A 16,058-nucleotide genomic window follows, 5' to 3' on the forward strand; every position below is an offset into this window, starting at 1 on the left:
ATCTCTGACTTATGAGCAACTATCAACTATGGTTTCCCAATCACTAAATGTGTAAATAGAACAGCTGATTTACAAACCAGACCTTGATGCATAACAAAGTGATTTTTTGCACAGTGTGTAGGAATGTACAATTAGATGTATAAACACAATGTTATTTATGTATAACTGTTGTTCTATGATTTAGAATTAAATAATAGAACGTGATATCTCATATTGTTTACTGTTTGATCTATTTTTCTGTTTTGAATTTATTGGCGGAAAAAGGTTCTCTTTTCCAGTAGGAACAGTGCGCACTACAAGTAGGTTTTTCTCTACTTAACTATTTCCCTTATATGTCTTTGTGCTAGCTAACACAATTCCGTAGTGTAGCACCCTTGGATTACATTATACAATAGTTCCACTTAGATTATCGATTCGAGTGCTCCTCTTTTCTTCTTTCCAGGTTACAGAGTCAACCTTATAGAAAGCTATCCTAGTGGTGGCTATGGAGAGCAGCCTTCAGGCTAAGACTTGGAGACGAGTTAAGCAAGTTGTTTTACCAATTATAATCTCTTGAATGATCAAATGAAAGCACACCAAACAAGGTATATATCAAATATATATATATTCAGAGGTAAAAGTACAATACAAGGAACTTAATTAGCATACGATAAGTTGCACAGTATACGTTATGCCCTAGGGGCCTCACAAACCATATACTAAAATAGTGGTATAAGAACCACAAGTCAGTTAGAAAGCAGGCCTAGGGCATGTGGAATCGCTGGGGCTGCCTAGAACCACCAAAGGTTAGGATGTAAGAGGCCCACGGGAGACGCGTGCAGTGTCTAAACACAGCCGCGGGTTACCATTGACTTTCTATGGAGAACAAACAAGTTACAAAGGTACAGTTTAAGGGTACTTCTAGGTGAACTATGATGGAACCCTTTTAGACTAGGACACTTCGAGAGTCAAGACCTACGGGAGCACCGGAGTACTCGTGTTAACTCACCAAGGGAAGCAGGGTGCATAGGTGTCTTTTAGTGTCGGGTTTCGTTGTCGATTCCAATAGAGAGCTGCGAAGAAGTGCTGCAGGCGACCAGAGGAAAAGTTTCCGGGTGGATCCAAGGGTGGACAGAAGATGTGAGGAACCTGAAAGCAGAAGAGACAGAGCCTGGGTCACTAGCCAGTGACCAGGATGACGATAGGAAGATGCCAGCAGATGTCGGGTGATTTCAGGTGAGAAGGTGAAGCTTGTCTCTTCAGCCACGAGGACCAGCAGTCTTCGACGACGACCAGGAGCTGGATTCGAGCTGTCCCATGAAGGATCTAGTTGACTGCGGTGTAGGTATCTGGATTGGACCCAACAAGCCTTGGCAAACGCAATCCAGGCAAGATGTCGAGATGGGCTTCGGTGCAGACCAGAAAGGTCTGAGACACTCCTCCTTTGGAGAGGAGTTGGAGCAACCCGGAAAGCTAAAGAAAGTGAAGATTGGTCTTTGTGGCGGCTCACTAGCTAACGGACTAAGAACCGCGAAGACGTGTCGAGCTGAAATGCACAAAGCGGGCCCACGGGACACTCAGAGTGTGGGCCTCTGAGCTTAGGTGCAAAAGGTGCTCAGGGCAGAGGCTTCAAATAACCTAATGCACAACTTCGGGATTCCTCAGGAAGTAGGTGCAGTAGCAAAAATGCAGGATGTCCTAGAGTTCCGGTCCGACGTCTCTTGTTCGCCACAGGTCTCAGCTTTGCTGGGAGAGCCGGTCAGCATCAGAGATGTCTGGTAGTCCATGTCCTGTGTTGCAAATTCTTCGGGATCCAGCGGGAGCCTCGAAAATGCAAACCGGCAAAGATGCTGTTGGTGCCTGTTTGGACATAGTGGTCACTCCTTGACCACAAGGGAGATTCTTCTGTCTTCCAGTCGAAATGGAATGTCGAAGGTTCAGGAATTATGTATAAGAGTTTCGTCCAGGGTAATCTAAAATCCTAGGGACTGGATTTCTATACTTATAGTAAGTTTAGGGGTTGGACTAACTCGAAGGTCCCTCCTATGTGTGGACCTGGGGAGGTGGTGGTTACACCCCTTCCCCTTTGTCCAGTTGTCCAGTTTCACACCAGAGCTGGGGCTGAGTGCCCCAGCAACCGGTTTGAACTAGGAAATGCATGGAGCACCTTGTGTGCCCCAGGCAGTGTCTGAAAAGCATTCACTGAATGCAACCCTCTCTGCCCCAATACACTAAAACCCGTCTGGGGAGGTGCTAACCAAGCACTCTGCCTCCAGGATTGTCAAGGCCTGTCATAGGAGTGACTTATAGGTTACCTTGCTGCCCATTTCTCTTAGAAAGACGGTAGTTCAGGCCCTAATTGTATCTAGGCCGGACTATGCCAATGTCCTTTATTTAGGCCCACCCTATTTATACTTTCTGAGCCGCCTCCAGGTGATCCAGAGTTTGGTGGCCAGAAATATTCTTATGACCGCACCCAGGGATCACATGACTCCCCACTTAAAATCACTTCATTGGCTTGTGGTGTGTAAGAGGGTCCAGTTTAAGGCCCTCATTTTGGCCTTCAAGGCCTTTCACAATTCTGGGGCCCTTTACATTAGGAAAAGGATACAGCATTATACCCCGAAACAGACATTGAGGTCCTTGATGCAGTATTTGATGACCATTCCTAGGTTTTCCCGTTCTCGCAGGGGCGGTCGCTCTTTCCAAGTGTTAGCGCCCGGCTTATGAAATGGTCTTACCACTGCCCTTAGACAGACAACTGTCCTAGGCGAGTTCAGGATGAAGTTAAAGACCTGTCTATTTTGATAAGCAGCGTTAATCCTGGAGCTGGGTGTCCTTTTTTCTGCCTGCTTTCTGTGGTTCTTAGCGCCGGGACACTCTATGGAGTAGCCGAGCGCTCTATAAATACCCAATTACAATATGTGTCTATATACAAGGTAGATATAGATATACTGTAACTAAGTAAGGGGTGATTACACCACCTTACCCAGGCTGTAAGTACAGACCTGTGGTGTCAGTTTGGAAGGCTAACCAGGGGTGGCACAATACATGCTGCAACCCTGGTAGGCCTAGGGTGCACCTATGCCCTGGGTACCTAAGGTACCATATACAGGGGCTCACAAGGGTGGCCCGGTAACCAATCTGGAATGTACCTAAAGTACATGGAGTACATTTTTTAGAGAAAGCAGATAGACTGGGGCCCTGAATAGCTGGATCCCAGTCCAACTAGGTCGAAAACCAGCAAAGCACCAGGTAAAAAGTGGGGGTAACCCTATAGTCAGATTTCCACCTTTCTACAAGGAGCCCCTGTGTTGGGCCTGTGTTGTGTTTTATATCTTGTATGTATTTAAAGTAATGGAATCAGAATGTTAAGTATTCCATTCTGTACTAGGTTCTACCTCAGTCAGTTCTTCCACTGCTGCTGATGAGGATGGACCTGTTCATTATTCCTGTTCCTGGATTGATTAATACAACAGCCTGGACCAAGTGCCCTAAAGGATGTTGGTAAGAGTCTCAATGAAGCAGCAGGGGTTCCGAAGAGCTCGCTGCCAGCTGAAGCACCTCTGTCAGGAGGTTAGTCCTGACTGCCACCATAGGAAGCTCGAGGTGGAGAGCCTCAGCCGGCCTACAGAACACCACTGCGTATGACGCTCCCTCATCCGTAGCCACGAAAGGAGGAGACAACATGCCTAGGTCTGGGGAGGTATCCAGTCCACTGGTATCCCCCAGCTCCTCTCTCCAGTCCTGCTCATAATCAATCTAGGCAGATAAATGGTCCTCAGACCCCTCCCAGTCTATCTCACCCTCCTCTGGCTACCAATTTGGATGAAAATGGCCAGGGTGGAATATGGGCATAACATTACCCATCGGCATCGGATCCAGCGTCAGTCGATGCCGGTCCAGCTCCGCATCCACATTGGGCTGGAAGCCGGGGTCGACGTCGGCTGGAGGACCAGCCAGCGCCAGCTGCAGACGTGGTGCCGGTGGAAGTGTCACAAGGTCGACCGGCGCTGATCCGGATCCAGACCTGGATCCAAGGGGGCCCTGCGGAGCAGAGGATGGAGCCGCCGGTGTCAAAGGCTTAGGGCCCCACCCAAGTCTGCGGGGCCAGAAAGCGCACCGGCGAAGTCGGACTACCCGGAGATGGTGTGCATCGCATCTAAGTAAGTGGAGAAGTGTAGCTCAGGGTGGAGAAGTGTAGCTCAGGGGTTAGAGGCGGCAGACCCGGAAGCTGAGATCGGCCCTGGACCAGGGTTCAATTCCCCGCCTCGGCGGGTCTTGGGCTCAAAATTCCACGGACTCGATAATTCTCCCTCCGGTGCCTTCTCAACTCACGCGTTCACACTCTGCGACTCTGGGCAATAGCTTGCTTAATCTCCACAACGGCCCCTCGTGGCGGGATGCCTGGCTTTCACCTTGTGGATACCCTGCCGGGGTTATCTCACAGGGGAATACCAGGACGGGTTCCCTAAGCAAGCGCTGGGAAACCCTTTGTGGGTAGCTGTGCGCTATATAAGCTCAAATACATTTACATTTACATTTACATTTAAAAGTGACGAAGCTGGGCAGGGAACGCTCCCGGTCCCGGGAAGGCTGGAGTCGAAACTGAAGGCTCCGTAAGTGGGGCAGCGGGAGTGGCACCACCCGCACCCTTCATCGCATTGGCCGATGGACGAGGGGAAGTCGAAGAGCAACGATGCATCTTAGACTTCTACTAACTGTGCTGCGACCTACCCAACCCAGAGTGTGAAGACTTTGAAGATGAGTGGTGATGGCTCCTCGAATGGTCCCGCGACCTCCCTCGCGACCGGGACCTTGAGCGATACGGAGCAGTCTGCCGGGCCACAAGCAGCTTTTGGGACCGCTCCAGCAAAGACTTCGGGGCCATGGTCCGGCAGTCGGAGTACGACTTGGGGTCGTGGTCGAGCTCCAGGCAGTATAGGCACCACGCGGTGCGGATCTGTCACCGACATCAGTCGTTCACAGGAACCGCATGCCTTGAAGCCAGGCATCCCTCGTGCACCAGGAGTCGTGAGGACTCAAAAAGAAGTTGACAAAAATTCGCAAAAAATCAATCAAAAATTGACTAGGGGTACCGCTCTCTCCGGATCTGAGCTGGCTGGTGAGGAAAAAGAAAGAATGAACGTCAGCACACGAGGGCTGCATCTAAGTAACCTCTGCGACGTCATCCCGGGGACCACAACGCCAATGAAGTGCGCAGAGTCGACCAACGCCACCTACCAACGCGCAGGGGTATTGCTGACGAAAACTTTCTGGATCCAGTCTGATGCCTGGGGAATATTCTAAGGTAAGGAATCTATAACTAACTGTTTCTTTCAGATATACATATTATATATATATATCTTTATATATATCTATCTATATGTATATATATATATATATATATATATATATATATATATATATATATATATACACACACACACACACACACACAAATTATTTATTTATTTGTAGGTTTTATATAGCGCGAACAAGACCCTGGCTGGTATCAGAGCGCTTTACATGTCATATGTTGGAAACAAGAATAAGAATAGAAAAATAAGCATAGAAAAATACAACTGTAGGTGATTCAGATATAAGGTGCTCAATAATACAAAACTAGCAATTTAAATATGCTGCTCAGTAATACAGACTAGTAATTAACATATAGTAAAAAGTACGTAATTCACGTGAATTTAGCCATGAGAATCGCTTTCACTTCTCTTTTGAAGGCGGCAGTGGATGGGTTCTTTCTTGTTTCTGTGGGCAAAGCATTCCAGATCCTGGGAGTCATTCCAGAGAAGGACCGGTTGTAAGTTTTTTTCTTGGCAAATCGTTGTGGTTTCAGTAGAAGATTCTTGGAGTTTCTGGAGGCTCTATTACCAGCAGAAAGTACCAGTTTCTGAGCTAGATAGCTTGGGGAATTGTGGTGTAAGGACTTGTGCATCATACATGCGATTTGCAGGTGAATTCTAGCTTCAAATGGTAGCCAGTTGAGGGCCCTAAGGTCTGGAGATATGTGAGAGGTTCTCTTTGAACCTGTGATGAGTCTTGCAGCTGAATTGATAGCGACTCTAAGCGGGGCTGCCGAGCACCTGGGGAGGCCGCAGAGCATTACCGCCCCATATTCCACTCTTGGGATTACTTGGGCTTGAACAGCTTGATTGAAGTCGTTTGCTGGCAGGAAGGGTTTCAGCATTCGCAGTGTGCTCAAGTGGAAATTTGCTCCTTTTGTGGAGGCGCTAATATGCTTCTGCATCTTTAGGTTTCAGTCCAGTGTCACACCTAGCGATTTTGCATAATATATATATATATATATATACACACACACACACACACGCACACACACACACACACACAATACAGGGCTTCTGCAAAGAACAGTCGCACAAATCCTTGATCAAAACTGTGTTCGTGAAGACATTTGAGGCTGTGGAGTCCTCAGAACCTCAGGACAGTTGCAGTTTATAAAGAGAAGCCTATTCAAACATCTGATATACATCTAAATAAGCGGAATGATAAAAATCTAAATAAGCAGAAACTTGGAAAGAAGGAAACAACAGATTGTACACCGAGAAAAGTGAGACTTGGGCAGGAAGGAACTTCTGAGTTTTGAGAGTATTTAATGAGATCTCAAAATGAGAGTGTAGGTCGGCCACTCTTCACCCACAGGTGACCGGAGGGTGCAGGTAGATGTCAGATAGCAAGTAGGGGAGAGTGAGACTCTGCGATGAAGAGATGCATCGATATTACAAAGTGAAGGGAAATGGTAAATACTGTCCTCAATCAAGAGCAAAAAGAATCTGGTAGGAGGTAGATTAAAACACCAAATAGAATGTGAAACTGTGGAAGGAAGCCATTCCACATAGCACGAAAAGTCCAAAAGAGCTAATTAGATTACACCGGCGAGTGGAATAACAAGGGGAAAGCATGAAGGAACAAAGAAGGAAAGGCACAGAGTTTAAAGCAGTGCTTGGCAAAAATCTGTTATAATATCCAATGGTATTAAAAGAGGGACAGGTTTTATTTGTTTTACATGCTTTTTCCAATTCTTTTTTAAAATAATCCTTATGTTTAACTGCTTGTGCATGTATACGGTACATTAAATACAATAAAGTTCAAATATGAAATGTAGTACAGAAAGTAATGCAAATAGAAGTGCAAAAGTCCTAATTATTATGAATTTTAGTGGACAATTTTGCTTTTGAACATTAGCTGCTAGAAAGAAATATTGTGAAAGTTAGCAATCTGGTGCATACTGGTAGAGGTAGGTGTCAGGATTCAGACCGTACTGTGCCTGCTTCACTGAGGAAACTACAATTCCCAAGATGATCTCCCGCATTGCACAGGAAGTACTGTAGGTCAGAGACGTACCCTATGCACACACTATATATTTCTGTAAACGTAGGTCAATGTATACATTCTTCATAGTTGTAAAAACATGCAGAGAAACAGATGGAGTGAATATTAATAGGAAATGAATATGATGACAAGGGAGAATCCTTGCGTCCTCATTTAATTTTCAAGGCTTAACAACAGCCAGCCGACACGTGTTTCATCGCATCACGCGAATCTTCAGGGCTCTAGGTAGCTGTGTTTGAGCCAATAGGTCGCTCTGCCGGTGATACTTCCGACCCGGTGGGGCCCAAGACCGTCTGATGCTCCAATTTCCAATAGAGAAAGTGGACTTGAATCGAAATGCGCTTTTTATATTAACCCGGGAAATGTAGTTCAAGTAAAAATGAGCTGGTATCTTCAGAATCCAATTAATGTGTTGTATACTTTAGGAGCGACAGAGGTAGCTCTGCGCTCTCGTAGTGAGTATATGTTTCGTGGAGTGTCAGAGAAACGCGCTGTTCCCGGGTCGCCGCGTTCCTGGTAGTGGACTACTTTAGGTGTCCGGACACGCTTCCTGTTGCGTGTTATTCCGGAGTTGGTTCTTGACACTATCAGGCGTGCGAGAAGGTTCTCTCCACGCCGTGTTCTTTGGCTGCTGAGCGGAGTGGATTCGCCGTCCAGTTCTTGCAGACTCCAAGGTAGGATTCCTAGGATTCGTTTATTCGGCGCGCGCTGCCTTCCGCCGCGCTGCCGAAAAGAAACATTGAATAAGGCTGTGACTGCAAGGGGCTCGTTAGCTGGCTGCTACGAGTCTCCGACTTTTCTTTGGATATTTACTAGACTGTGGATAAGAGGAACTAGGATTGTTCTCATATGGATTTAAACTCGCCAGTGTTCTACTTGCCTTTTGGTCATTGTACTTTTGGTTCTGGATATATATTGCGGAGCGCCGGGGTGGAAGCAACTACGCACTGCCGTGATTATTCCCTTTATTATGGATAAGGAGGAAGGAAAAGCGGAGCGTTGTGGTGGCCTCAACTACACATTGCCATTTTTTTCCTATTTCTATTTTATATGTTCCTTTGAGTGGAAAGGAAGCAGAGCGTGTTTAGTGGTCGCAACTGCACGTTACTGTTTATTATTACAGCAGTGGTTCTGCGCATGTCTATCAGAATTGAGCGGAGTGTTGTGGTTCTTGCCTCCTACACACTGCTGTATCCATCTTTTCTTCATCAGAGACCAGTGATTTACTTTGTGGTTCTTGGAGGATATATTCTCCAGCTTCTTGTCTTCTTTCTATTCTGAGGTATGTCCTAGGGGAGGTGGAAGGAACGCTTTACCAACATTCCATCAGTATATCTAACGGATATAGTAACATGGTTGTTTATGTTTCAAATAGGCAATATTCAGTCGCAAGAAGAAGGGGAAGAGAGGCTGACATCAGATTGTTGTTTTATGTTTAGCAGGTATACAAGGTTCATTTAGCGAGAATTCATGAGTGTAGTCATACCTGCTTATTGGTGCTTATGAAAGTATTATTTGTCGTTTCAGGTTTCCCTTTCCCTGCTGACCCCTTCCTTTCCCTTCCTTTTTTCCCTCCTCCTATTTTTCCCCCGCCTAATGACTCAAACACCTTGTGTAATATAATCAAGGTATTAGTGACATTTGGAGGTGGACCATTGTATGCATCAACTGGATTCCGTGGAGATAAACCTGACAGTAGGTCTTAGTGCAAGTCTCGTTCAAGAATGTTATCGTGAGTGACTGTACCCTCATTCTGCGTCTTGGGAAGAACAAATAGCCTTTTCTGGACCGTTTCCATTTGGTGACTCTGGAAACCATATTTGTAGAGCACCTTCACAGTGATTACAACAACTATACCACCAGTTTTAACACTGATCTCCTACAGGGCCACGTAACAAGGAAAATACCAGTGATTGACTTGTTAACCTGTATTGCAAATGAGCTCTGTCCTCAGATACAAACCTCTCAATTGCACATTTCAAAGGTGGATGTGTGTTATTCTTTGAGTAGCACATTTAAAATCTGATGCAAAACCTCAGCAGCAGCCACTTGTGCACAGGAACCAAATTAAGTCATCAGCCCATACACTAATTCCCTTACAGCAATTCAGAAACACAATGACCAAAAGAATGGTAACATTACCACATAGGTACGACACAGGAAGGCAAGAATATCATTTATAGCCACATATGATGGTGCATGGTGAATGGGCTACAAAATAATCTGGTTCCATCGCCCCCAGCAATCAAAAGAGTAGAATGATCTATTTTACAAGCACAGTGCTGGGGAATAGAGGACGAAATAAGGGTGCTCTCTGGATTTAGGTTTATGTTCTTTAGTTTAAAAACAATTTATAAATAATACTTAAGTTTTCTTTCTTATGAAATCAAATAAGAGTTATTATCGCAAATGTCTACTTCAAAAATGGGACTGCTGTGTCTTTAATTCAATGTTTCACTAATGTGTGGCTGTCAAGTCTAAAATAACAACCTCCTTTGCAGATGAATCTGGCAATACTTACATTGGTTTGCTGTTTGAAGATGGTCTGCCTTGCAACCAATCCTGTGAAAATGGCAAAAGTTACAAATGTTCATGGGTATTATTTATCAACACCACACATACATTAAGTATAATTCAAAATATATCAATTTAGTCAACATATTAAAATATATTCTATTCAGTAAGGTCTACAATTAACTATAAACACCAACAAACCTTATCTAATTTTCGAAAAACCAACTCATATCAAAAGACATACTCTTGACCTACTGCTTTGAAGAACAAAGCTCTTGGACTCTCAATGACTTTCTGATGGCTACTTGGTCAGACCACTCTATGACCCCTTTCACTCTCCTAAATATGTGCAATAAATCTACATTCCAACTATAAAGTAAAAAACTGACCGGGGTCAGTGATTTCCAAGATTTAAATTCTAATGACCAGGAGAAGATTATTAGAACGCAATGTGAAATTGCTTACTTCAAAACTAAGACAGCTTCTGCTTAGCCAAATTACACATTGCCACTCCTGTCTCAATACAATGAAGTGACTTCAAATATGTCTAGACAAAGTGGCACTTCTAGGAAGCTGAAAAAGTCTGCAAACTTGTCCTCTACTCGAAGTGCTATGGGGCACAGCAGCATGATGGCCAACTACTAGAGAGACTGCCGGCTGGGCCAAGAATCCTTCAAATATCTGTTAATGAATGCCTAAACAATAACTCAAAATGGCTGTAATCTTCATGAAAATTCTGCATAAAGTCACCTGAGCTGTGGGAGCGGCAAACTCGTAGTGCAGAGAAGCGGTGCTAGGCCAAGATGCCTGAGCTGACTGCTAGTTGTGGTACCATTTTGTGGTGCCATGAGGTGAGGCAGGACTGCCCATACTGACAGGATTAAAGACAAGGCTTTTGGGGGTTCTGCTGAAGGGTACATAAGGCCTGTACAATTTGGCCAGTGTCTTGGCCACAGAACATAGTATCCAAAAAAATAGACAGTCCCAAAAAGGATGTACAGCCCTCAGTGTAACCACGTCGCATTGGGCATAGTAGCGATCGACCCCCCCTAACATGATATGGAACTACTCATGGGGAGAAACAACAGTAAGCAATCAAAGTTACTACTTGAAACTTGCTGAACAAGCTGTGCTGGAGGACCCTGCCACGGATAAAAAAAAAAATTGCCAACGACTAAGACCTCAGACACCCATTACTTGTCATGAATCACAGTCTGGAGAAGATAGACCCAAAATAGGCACCTTTATGGTTCGGCTAGATCGTATGAAGGAAGAGTAGATACACACTGAGATCACATTGGACAACTCATGCAGCCTACGTCAGATACTGAAGACATGACAAAAGAGCATAACACTAACTGCTGCAAATGGAAAAAGATCTGGCAATAATCAAATAGGAAGATATGGAAGCCAGATCACACTGTAATAATTTGCAAATTCAGGGTATCGCAGAAAAACGAACACCGACCGCTTGGTTGAGTAAATCGAAAACTTAAAAAAATATATATACATCCTCTTTGGGGAAGCCTCCTTAAGTCCACTGTTTCTGGTTGAGCAGGTCTATAGTTGGCTGGTCCTGTGACAGGGGCACCAGCCTGTCAAATCATAGCATGCCTATTCAACTTCAAATACAGACAAGTGAGATATCGGCGGGAACAGCAATAAACAGCACATACTTTTCCTTTCACTCACAATTGCTAAATGCAACATTGCCCTACTGTGGAAGGGAACATCACCACCAACAATAGGGAAATGGCGGAAAGAGCTAGAAAACTGCATAGGTGCAGAGATAGCAGTTTCCCAGGCACGCTGTTGCCCGCAGAAACATAGGAAAATATGTCCGAGATGGACTATGTACTATGTACAGGGGTATAGACCTATTCCCTCTTTCTTTGCAATCCCACTAAAGAGCAGCACCACAAGAGGTTTGGGGCCATGGTATTTGACATTGGGTTCTCCTTTTTAAGACTCATATCTGTGATCGTACATGCTCACCAGTGGGGGTGGGGGGAGTCTGCGTACAGTTTTGTTGTTCATCTTTGTTTTCGTATCTACAAAATGTACCCAACGATATTGTCCAATTGGGAAAAGTGTCAATATCCTGTATCATGAAAATATATGCCGGGTGTTTGCTCAAGTTGTACTATAACACTTTAATAAAAAATGTTTTTTGTTTAAATATAGAACAAGTGGCCTTCAGGTTGGTTAGAAACCAGAGAGGCATGTATATGGCAGCAATCATGTATCCATATAACCAGACTTTAACTTTAATCCAGCAAAATCTACAATGCTCATCAAAGCAAAACGAAGAACCTCACAACAACAACGCCGACCCACTGAGCATTGACGACTAAAAACCACACATGAAAATCCACAAACTGGGTCCCAGCAGACAACCAGCCTAAGCAGGATCACCAACATATAACCAACATATAATAGCAATGATCCCAATATAAACATTACCTACTCGCTTGCCCAATGAACAACTCAACATAGAATCCATTAAAAAAAACTTGGGCATAGGCCTGTGACATTGATCACCGGAAAAATAACACTTATGGCCAACCAATCCCTCTGTGTATTGGGTGTAAGTTGAGCTCTGCAGGGTTGTGCGAACCTTTCAGCTAAAACTATAAGTTAGAATGTTTGACACACACGTCAGTCTCACCTGGGCAGAAACACACAAATTCTGGGATACACACCTGAGCAACATAATGAGATGCATTAAGCTACTGACATGAAATGTTAGAGGCTTCAACGATTCCCAAAAAACTAGACAGAAGTTAGCCTACTTACACTGAGACAATAAATATATGTGCAATACAAGAGCTGCACCTGATTCCTACCACGGACACAAGGAACAAGTTACTTACCTTCAGAAACAATATATCTGTAAGAGACATATTTATGGATTCCTCACCTTCAGAATTAGCCCCAGGCGTCTTACTGGATCCGGAGAATTATTCTGGAGAATTATTCTTCAGCAGTACCCCTGCGCGTCGGTAAATGGCGTCCGTCGACTCCACGTTCGCTGTTGGCTTTGTGATCGCCAGAAAGATGTCCCGGTATCTACTCAGACGCAGCCCTGTGCGCTTACGTTAGTTCTTTAAACGACATTCCACACCAGAAGCGCAGAGCTATGCAAGACACTGACCACTTGTGCACAAAACTAGGGCCCTGAAAGGAAGTCCCTTACCCTAGAAGTCAGTTAGCAGAACGGTGGAGGATGGGTAGGGCGGTGAGGAATCCATAACTAATATAGGTCTATTACAGACATTGTTACCGAAGGATAGTAACTTGTTCATCTGAAAGAGACTGGTAGTTATAGATTTCTCACCTTAGAATAGATACCCCAGCAATACCAACCCCAGAGGTGGGTCTGCAAACTAAGTTCACACTAGAAAGTCCTGGCGAACTGAAAGGCCAAAAAAGACGTCTCTACGGACTTGGCTGTCCAGGCAGTAATGTTTAGTGAACTTGTAAAATGAAGCCCGTGTGGCTGCCTGCCAGATGTCATGAAGGGGGACTCCACGTCTCAAAGTCGTAGTGGCTGCTGTCGCCCTGGTGGAATGGGCCCACAACCCGACAGGAGGCTCCTTTTTAATCAAGGAATAACAAAGTTTGATGCAAAGAATGACCCATCGAGAGATGGTCCACTTTTGCACGGCCTGACCTTTCTTGGCGCCCATTTAGCAAACAAAGAGCTGATCATCCACCCGGAATGGTCTTGTGCGATCCAGATAAAAGGAAAGCGCACGTTTTGGATCCAAATAGGGGTGCTTCTCCTCCTCTTTAGATGGATGCGAGAAGAAGGTGGGCAAAGTAATGGTCTGTCCTATGTGGAAAGAGGTAACCACTTTCGGAAGAAAGGAAGGCATAGTGCGAAGGACAACCTTGTCCGGATGAACAACCAGGAAAGCAGGTTTCGAAGTAAGAGCTTGAAGCTCACTCACCCTGTGAACAGAGGTGATGGCAACCTAAAAGGCAGTGTTGAGTGTCAAAAGTATGAGAGGACAGTTATGTAGTGACTCGAAAGTATCGCACAGAAGGTAAGTTAGAACAAGATTCTAATCCCACTGGGGCATTAAGAAAGGCAAGGGAGGAAACAAGGGAGTAATGCCCTTAAGGAAATGATTTACAATGGGGGAGTTGAAAAGAGAAGGTTGATCTGGAAAGTGAGGAAAGGACGAAATGGCTGAAAGATAGCCCTCGAGAATGCCCAGAGCAGAGCCCTGCTGGGCCAAGGAAAGAATGAAGAGGAGAGCCTATGAAAGAGGAGCAGAAAGGGGATCTACAGCCTTGGTTGTGCACCATGCCACAAACTTGTTTCATCTACAGACGTATACTTCTTTGGTGGAGGGATGCCTGGCTGCCAAGATAAATTACAGACTTCGGGAGGAAGGTCGAAAGCTGTCAACTTCGCCGCTCAATCTCGACACAAGGAGGTGGAGGCTGGACAGGTTCGGGTGGAGAACCGTCCCCTGCTGCTGGGATAAAAGATCCTCCTGAACAGGCAGTCTGATTGGAGGATCGATGGCCATGTTCAAGAGCTCAGGATACCTCACTCTTTGTGCCCAGTCCAGAGCCACAAGAATTGAAATCAACAACAAGGGTTAATTAGTAAATCAGAGAAAAAGAAGCAAGGCGCTCTGCCTGTAGTATACGCAAAAAAGATCTGAAATGAAATAAATATTCTATTGTCCAAATGGCGAGCGGGGAAACCCTCAGACCGCTCAACAGTGTGTCTGAAAACAAACACACAAATAGCTACTGCAAGAATTGCCTATGCACACATTTGCGAAGGTCTTTACATGTGTAATAATATAAGTCGAAAAGCACTATTGTTGAAACAAAGACAGCAAAAGATAGTCTGATTTCTTGAAACTCTCAGTCCATGAATCTCAAGGTTTATTCGTTCCACAACCAGCCGACACGTGTTTCGTCGCATTAGGAACAAAGTATTCGCGACTCCTCAGGGCTTGCCTATGTAACGTAAGTCAATTGAGGTCGCTCCACTGGTGATGCTTGTGACTCAGGGGGGCCCGTAACCGTACTTAGCCAATTATTCTCGTGTAAAAACTTTTTGATGAAGACCGATGTGTGTGCACCATCCGGGCTTTCATAAGAAAGTAGACAACCCAGGAATGGATAATTCCAATGTTGTTCTATAGCAGTGGAGTCCTTTCAAATTATTGTCATATCCAAAGAAATCGGGAGACCCCACGCACTATAGGAGCGGATAACCCCGATGCTCGAGTATTCCAAAAACGCCGATGTTTGCTGCGTCCAGACTCCCGGGTCGCCGTGTTCCGTGTATCGGACAGATAATGTCTTTGTTTCAACAACAGTGCTTTTGACTTATATTATTACACATGTAAATGACCTTCGCAAATGTGTGCATAGGCAATTCTTGCAGCAGAGCCACAAGAATGACTTGGGCCTGGTCAGCACTCTGGGCAAAAGTGACATAGGCGTTGCGACGAAAAGCGTCACCTAGCGAGTGCCGCCTTGGAAATTCCAACACGCAGAACTGTTGACATTGCGCCTTCTCTTCGGTGGCAAATAGATCTAACCAGGTCTCTCCCCACTGCAGAAAGAGACCTTGCACCACCTCCGAGTGAAGACGCTATTCACGATCCATCATGCACTGGTGGCTGAGATCGTCCGCCTTGGCGTTCAGAGAACCTGCCAGGTGTTGAACGACCAGGGTCATGCCCTGATGTTCCAGCCACGTCCAAAGACGAAGAGTCTCTTGACATAGGGTCCCCGCCCTGTTTGTTGCAGTACCACATAGCGGTGGTGTTGTCCGTGAACTCCTGCACTACTCTTCCTTTGACAGAAGGAAGGAATGCCTTCAGTGCCAGACGAATCGCCCGGAACTCCAGAAGGTTGATGTGGAGTACAATCTCTGTCAGAGACCAGATGCCTCTGATCTCTTCCTGCCCCATGTGGCCACCCCACCCCAGATGTGATGCATCCGTCCCCACTGGTAAATCTGGTAGGAGAAGGGACAGGGACCTGCCATTGACCCAATCCTAGTTTGTTACCCACCACTGCAATTGGTGTGCAGTGCCCTCCGAGATATGGACGCAATCGGAAAGATACCCCTCATGTTGTGCCCACTTGAACTTCAGGTCCCAGTGCGTAGCCTGCATATGTCATCTGGCATGGTCCACCAGCTGGATGCAGGACGCCAT

General features: G+C 45.4%; 1 protein-coding gene across 1 annotated transcript in view; it reads right to left on the reverse strand.

The window, feature by feature from the left end:
• The window catches only part of LOC147733678 (transient receptor potential cation channel subfamily M member 7-like), a 1,990,815-nt gene that overhangs the window by 375,558 nt on the left and 1,599,199 nt on the right, over positions 1-16,058 (reverse strand). The window contains exon 30 of the mRNA XM_086958252.1: positions 9,869-9,909. Within this exon, the coding sequence (XP_086814378.1) occupies positions 9,869-9,909 (41 nt within the window). The remainder of the gene's footprint in view (positions 1-9,868; positions 9,910-16,058) is intronic.

The sequence above is a fragment of the Lissotriton vulgaris genome, chromosome 2_1 (genome assembly GCF_964263255.1).
Source record: "Lissotriton vulgaris chromosome 2_1, aLisVul1.2, whole genome shotgun sequence".
In the NCBI taxonomy this organism is placed as follows: Eukaryota; Metazoa; Chordata; class Amphibia; order Caudata; family Salamandridae; genus Lissotriton; species Lissotriton vulgaris.